A 6,000-nucleotide genomic window follows, 5' to 3' on the forward strand; every position below is an offset into this window, starting at 1 on the left:
AGCGGGGGTGGGGTCGGGGGGGCTGCGGACAAGTCTCCCTTTACACTTTCTTTAAGTGTTTCGGTTCAGAATGAATATCCAATGTGCCTGATTACGCAACGCCGGAGTCACTGAAGCAGCAGAGTATGATTCGACAAGCGACACTGAACTTTGACTGCAGTTCTGGTGCATGTTGCGGATCAGGCACTTGGGAATCCCCTGCTCAGCGTGCAATAATGTGGCCTTTATCAGACCAGCAATTATGATGCCCAGGTGGGTCCCTGAGTGAACCTGAAACAGACGAACACACAGTCAACAACCGCGCCTCAAACAAACTGCTTCTGGCAACGGTCCATTGAACTAAATGGCAGGAAAAAACTTTAAGGGAACCAACGCCGTAAACCTGCATTTTACAGGGGTTATCTCAGCAATTGCACTCCAAACTGCAATCCTTGCGCAGCTGAAGCTTTGCATTGCAATGTCATTCACGTTCCCTCAAACTGTTGGGTCAGTGGTCAGTAGGGGTCATATTGTGGCCCTCTTCCATTCCCTCGCAGACCAGCACCTCTCCGTGCCACTCCTAACCATTGCTCAACTACCCCTTCTGTCAGCCATTAATGTATGTCCTTATTCCGCTGTTTTTCTCCCCGCAGGGAATCACAACGACATACCTCCTGGTCGATTTCCTCAATGTGCTCTGTTTTTGCCTGTATGTATAGATGTATGTATGTATATATTCATTTATGTGTTTTCTTTCTGTAGAGCTAGGCATGTGCTTAAACACCATTTGCTAGCCTCGGTAGAGGTTGTCCGCGCAAGTGGGAAAGGATTTGGGGGTGCAGGGGTCTGTAAACGGCGAAGGAGTGGTGACGAACGCGAGTGTAGGTTGTTGAAGAGCCACTTGGAGTTTGAGGGCATTGCTCCCTGCTTATTGGAATACGACAGGCGATGTTACTCATCTGCTGATACATACATTGCTCTTTTCAGCCAAATGATTGATATGATGAGCTGCTGTTACAATGCTGTACTGCCGATGGAGCACTTGTTCATAAAAAGACTTAAATAAAATATCATCTGCTGGTGGCTTCAGAGCATCTGGCGTACAGCGCGTGGACACACACTAAAGTATAAATAGGAAGCCAGGAAGAAGAAGAATTGTCGGAAGGCTGTAGATGCATTAGAGGGAGTTACAGGAGATTGTCTTCAAAGAATAACTTTTTATGTGCAAGAATCAAATCAACAATTAATGAATAATTAAGCTAGCAGGAAAGAACAGCAGGAGGACTGGGTGGACGATGAGTCGTGCCTGTGATTAGTCTGGCCAGATACTGTAAATGTACAACACATTTAGATTTATTGAAAGTTTGTTTTAAAAGTTCTGTCTTTAAGCTTTAAGACTGCCTTTGTCCTTTGGTTGTGGGGATAATCAAGATGGAGGATTTGGCACCATTACTGTGACCGAGAGGTTTTCCAAGGGAATCCAATTAACCACTTTGAGAAACGTTTACCTTCTGGATAAAATGAAAGCAGCTCATTGAAGCTGCCATTAAAGCACCATTTTATTTTCTACATTATAGTCTTTTGTCTGGAGTCTGGGTGTTCCATGGACCAATCCCCACGCATCCTCCGAGTTCCCATGATAGACATAAAAGTAGTGTAGGCGGGAAGAGGCAGCCTCCCAAATCCTTCATTGTGCACCTTTGACTCCACAAAAGGTGCATATCTCGTACAAGTAATTAGACGTGCAGGAACCTCAGCGGCAGACTAAAACCAACCCAAACACTCTACAACATTCGTCCCATGAGAGCCCTAGCTGATAGAAATTAACGCTATGAGACTGTTAATACGGATATCACTTAAATAATGCAATCTACTGATTTTATGGCTTGTAAATACTTCCCTGTAATAATGAAATGATTGAATGCTTCTTTTTTAATCTTTTTATTGTATCTTTTATGGCCTTGATGGCCAAAAGAAAGAATTTTTGGATTGGATAGAAATTTACACAACCTCCTAGCAAGCATGACCATTCATGAACATTCATATGTTTCACAAATCTACATTCATCCATGAATAGCCCTCATAGAAACTGGGTATATATAGAGCAAGGCGAAATGGAAAGCCAATGTACTTCACAGCCAGTAACGTCTCATTGCTATGGGTACTTCATCTTCTGGGTAATGTCTGTGTTTACTGGAATTTGCAAGTGAATAGCTGGTAATATGTGTGCATTTGTGTTTCCCTTTCTGCAGCGCTTGGAAACAGTGAGATCCTGATGAATGCTGGTGAGCGCTCATTCTTTTGACAAAGGAGTTGCAGCTGGACTGGCCCCAGTCTGGGCAAAGCAGCACGAGTAACAACGATGGTAACGCTCGGCTGGTGCTGCTCTTACCGCTGCCTTTACCTCCTTCCTCCAAGTTTCATGGCCATGACCTCTCCCGAGCTGTCCTACCACTACAAGTCATTCTGTGGAGACTTTGGTGGTGTGGAGATGGCCCTGCAGAAGCTGGAAGCCAGCGGGTTCTACTGGAGCACCCTGTCTGGCACAGAGGCCAAGAAGCTCCTGTCTGACCAGCCTGTCGGGGTGTTCCTCATCCGAGACTCTTCAGACCACCACCACCTCTTTACTCTCAGTGTGCGGACGATGGCAGGGATCACTAATTTGAGGGTCAAGCAGGAGGGGCAGTCCTTTTATTTGGAAACTGTACCTGGTGCCGAAAGACCTCCGACCTTTCCGTGTGTGGTTAAACTGGTAGATCACTATATGCACCTGACATCGGTGGGGGAGTCGGACTCTAATCTATGCTACATTGACGGAAAGGACCACCCAATCCCCTTGATACTCACCAAACCCCTCATCCACAAAGTGGTCTCTCTACAATACCTGTGCAAGCGAACAATGGTGGCAAATGTTCACCCAGGCTCAATTCCTTCAGGAGCAGACTTGGAGGACATGCCTGTGCCTACCGTTCTTAGGAATGTTTTCAAGAACCAGCCACAAGAAGTGGGGAGGGAAGAGGGTCAAAAAGAAGGAAGTGCCTGCTAAAGGAAGCCTTGGTGCAAAGCAATGTTTCCATTTCTTGCCAAGGAGCTGAGATTGCCGGAACTGATAACTGGTATAGGCCAATTATGATCGTGCCTCACCCTGAGATGGGATGACGCTGCAGTCGGTGTGTCACTGAAGGCGCCTAGGTGTCCGCACTATAAATCTTAACATAAAATAACAATGGTGCAAAGTTTTTGTTCAAGGAGGCTCAGGATGGAGCAAAGATCCAGAACACAGGTAGAGAAGCAAGGAATGCTAAAATGGCCACCAGCGGAGCCTGGGGCTTCCAGAATCCACAACATGAATCCATTGGCTCCTTAGATCAATACCAATCTATTTACTGCAGGTTTGAGCTGCTAACTAATGCTGGAAACAGTAAAAGAAAGTTAGTCTGAGTATAGAATCTCTGGTCCAGCAAGACCTGGGGAAATGTGGTTCATAAAAGTGGGTTCTGTTGAGCTAGGTCTGTTTGGTGATGTCCTCCCACTTGCACATTATTGCTCTCCTTTCTGGGAATGTATGTGAAGTTAACTGAGCTGTATTGAACCCACACAGAAAGCTAATCACTTTGAGCTGGGGAAGAGTGTGGTCTCAAAAAGCATTCCATTGGCGTGAATGACGGGCAGCCAGTTTACATTGGGTTCAGATGCTTGTGGAGGGTTCATGTGAGCTGCAGCTGGAGAGCTCCAGGAGGGCAGCTAAGTCACCGACTATTGTTTACACAGTATCTCGAAGGAGCTTGGCTCTTCTCTGTGGTTGATGTGGTCTGCGGTCATGATTCCTGGAGTCTACATCATTGGTCGTGGTGGGAGGGCCAGTAGTGAGTGCAACATTTCTGTGGTCCCAAGCCTTGGGCTGCTTCCCAGATTGTGGCCTGCTGGTTATATTCGACCTTCTGTCTCTATCAGATAATTGTCTTGATTTAGGGATTGAAGCATGTAGGGGCAAAGGAACCCCTCTGCTAATCGCCTCAATTTATAATCTGGAATATCTTTTCACAGGAAGAGCAGAGTGGTAGAAGTGATATTTTACTCCGGACAATGGGTGTCTAATGTTTGAAAACACCTGTCCTATTTAATCTTTATTTACAATGTTGTAGGAACCTCACATTTACATTCAGGGCAAATTCATAATCTGGTAGACCGGGAGAAAACAGGCTTTCAAGTGATCAAAGGGAGGATGAGATCCAAAACTCCCTGCCTTAAAGCAGCAAAAGCAGCTCATGGGGACTAAGAATGCACCAGAATTTTTTTACCCTCTATTCCTTCCTTCAGATCTAGATTTTGGGCCGAGGGATTTTTTAAAGTTGGGCTCCAAGTAATTTTACACCCTGATCTATATTCGCCCAATTGAGAATACTGCATAGAATTCTCCCCTGCCACAAGCCGAAGTATTAATTTAGTATCTGGTAATAGTGATTGAAAAGAATTACATCATAAGGAAACCGAAAAGATCCTCCCAACACTTCTAAACTAGTTCTTAACTATGTAGCCGGCATACACCACTACATTAGCGTTGCCTGGTCTTAAAGGCTTGCAGAGGGCATGGAGAAGGACTGCCATAAAGGCTGCATTCTTTGTCCAAAGGCGAAGTGGAGCTGTACTGTCCACTCCCGAAAGCTAAACTTTGCAGCCGGGTTTACCCCACTAATATGTCATACCCAGGATAGAACTAATACGTTGTTCCTATATACATCAATGACTCCATGGACGACAGTTCACTTGGAGTGATATCTTCCATATTCTGGAAATCCCTTCCTGAGGGCATGCAATCGAAAGAAGTAAACCCCTGCCCAACTAAAACAAGGCTCACAATGCAGCTTTTCAGGCATTGCCTTCCGATTATTACAAATTACTCTTCCCTAGTTTGTTTCTGTCGGCTTGTAATTGAACTCCGAGGTCCCACTAAAAAGTAATCTGGTGATTTATGGCACACAACTTTGAATGAAACCTGCTTTATTATTGGTGGTGTGTCTAGAACATTTCCTTTCACTTTATTTTATAACTGAAGCTCTGTATGTAGAGGTGGTGCCAAATAAAATGAATTGGAGGTTGACCATGTTGTTTATTCATTGTGGAACAGAGTTGCTTATGGCCGACAGACAACTCAATTGAAGAAACCAAGTCCGCTTGAAGTTGGCTGGCTCTCAGCTGATGAAAGTGGCACCAGCAGATGTTCTTAAATTAGAAATGGGCTTCAGTATGTATCAAATACATTCATCTTGTCAGCACCCTGGAGTTATCTTTGGTGGTTTCCAAATGCTCTATAAAAAAACACAAGGAGTTAGGTCCCTTTTTTAGGGGGGCTGAGGGAGGGCTGGACCGTTTTATAATGAACACACACAAAAAGTTGCCCCCTTCTCACACTACTTACAAATATGATTTTAGCAGAGACCAAATAAACAAATTCATTAAATCTGGCATGGTACATTTATTTATACCTATTATTCATATATTTTCATAGAAACTAGTATACTCCAGAAAGTTTAAAAGACAAAAAAGGGGAGTACACATATCAAAAACGCATTTACAATCTTATTCAATTCATAAAATACATTTCAAATTCACATGAAACATTACAACAACACCTAAGGAAAAAACATGAAAACATCAATCAAAAATACCAATCAAAAATACATCCTAACAAACATCTACAAAATCCAATTTATAAATTCGAAACACACTAAGTCATTTCATTAATTACAATCCTATGAAGACAAAATTTATAACAAGAGCAACAACGCTTGTATCTCTTAGTAATTATCACTAGATGTAATAATTGGCTCTTGGTGAATTTGGCAAATCCTATGAAGACAAAATTTATAACAAGAGCAACAACGCTAGTATCTCTTAGTAATTATCACTATATGTAATAATTGGCTCTTGGTGAATTTGCCAAATTCACCAAGAGCTAATTATCACTAGATGTAATAATTGGCTCTTGGTGAATTTGCCAAATTCACCAAGAGCCGTACC

At 43.4% G+C, this 6,000-nt stretch overlaps 1 protein-coding gene across 3 annotated transcripts in view; it reads left to right on the forward strand.

The window, feature by feature from the left end:
* LOC147701653 (suppressor of cytokine signaling 3-like) overlaps positions 1-5,612 on the forward strand; it is a 72,185-nt gene extending 66,573 nt beyond the window's left edge. For all 3 annotated transcript variants that reach the window (XM_086930283.1, XM_086930285.1, XM_086930284.1), the window contains exon 2: positions 2,232-5,612. In XM_086930283.1, coding sequence (XP_086786409.1) covers positions 2,342-3,025 — 684 coding nt within the window. In that variant the 5' untranslated portion in view covers positions 2,232-2,341 and the 3' untranslated portion in view covers positions 3,026-5,612. The remainder of the gene's footprint in view (positions 1-2,231) is intronic.
* The last annotated feature ends 388 nt before the right edge of the window (positions 5,613-6,000 follow it).

The sequence above is a fragment of the Lissotriton vulgaris genome, chromosome 7, assembly GCF_964263255.1.
Source record: "Lissotriton vulgaris chromosome 7, aLisVul1.2, whole genome shotgun sequence".
NCBI lineage: Eukaryota > Metazoa > Chordata > Amphibia > Caudata > Salamandridae > Lissotriton > Lissotriton vulgaris.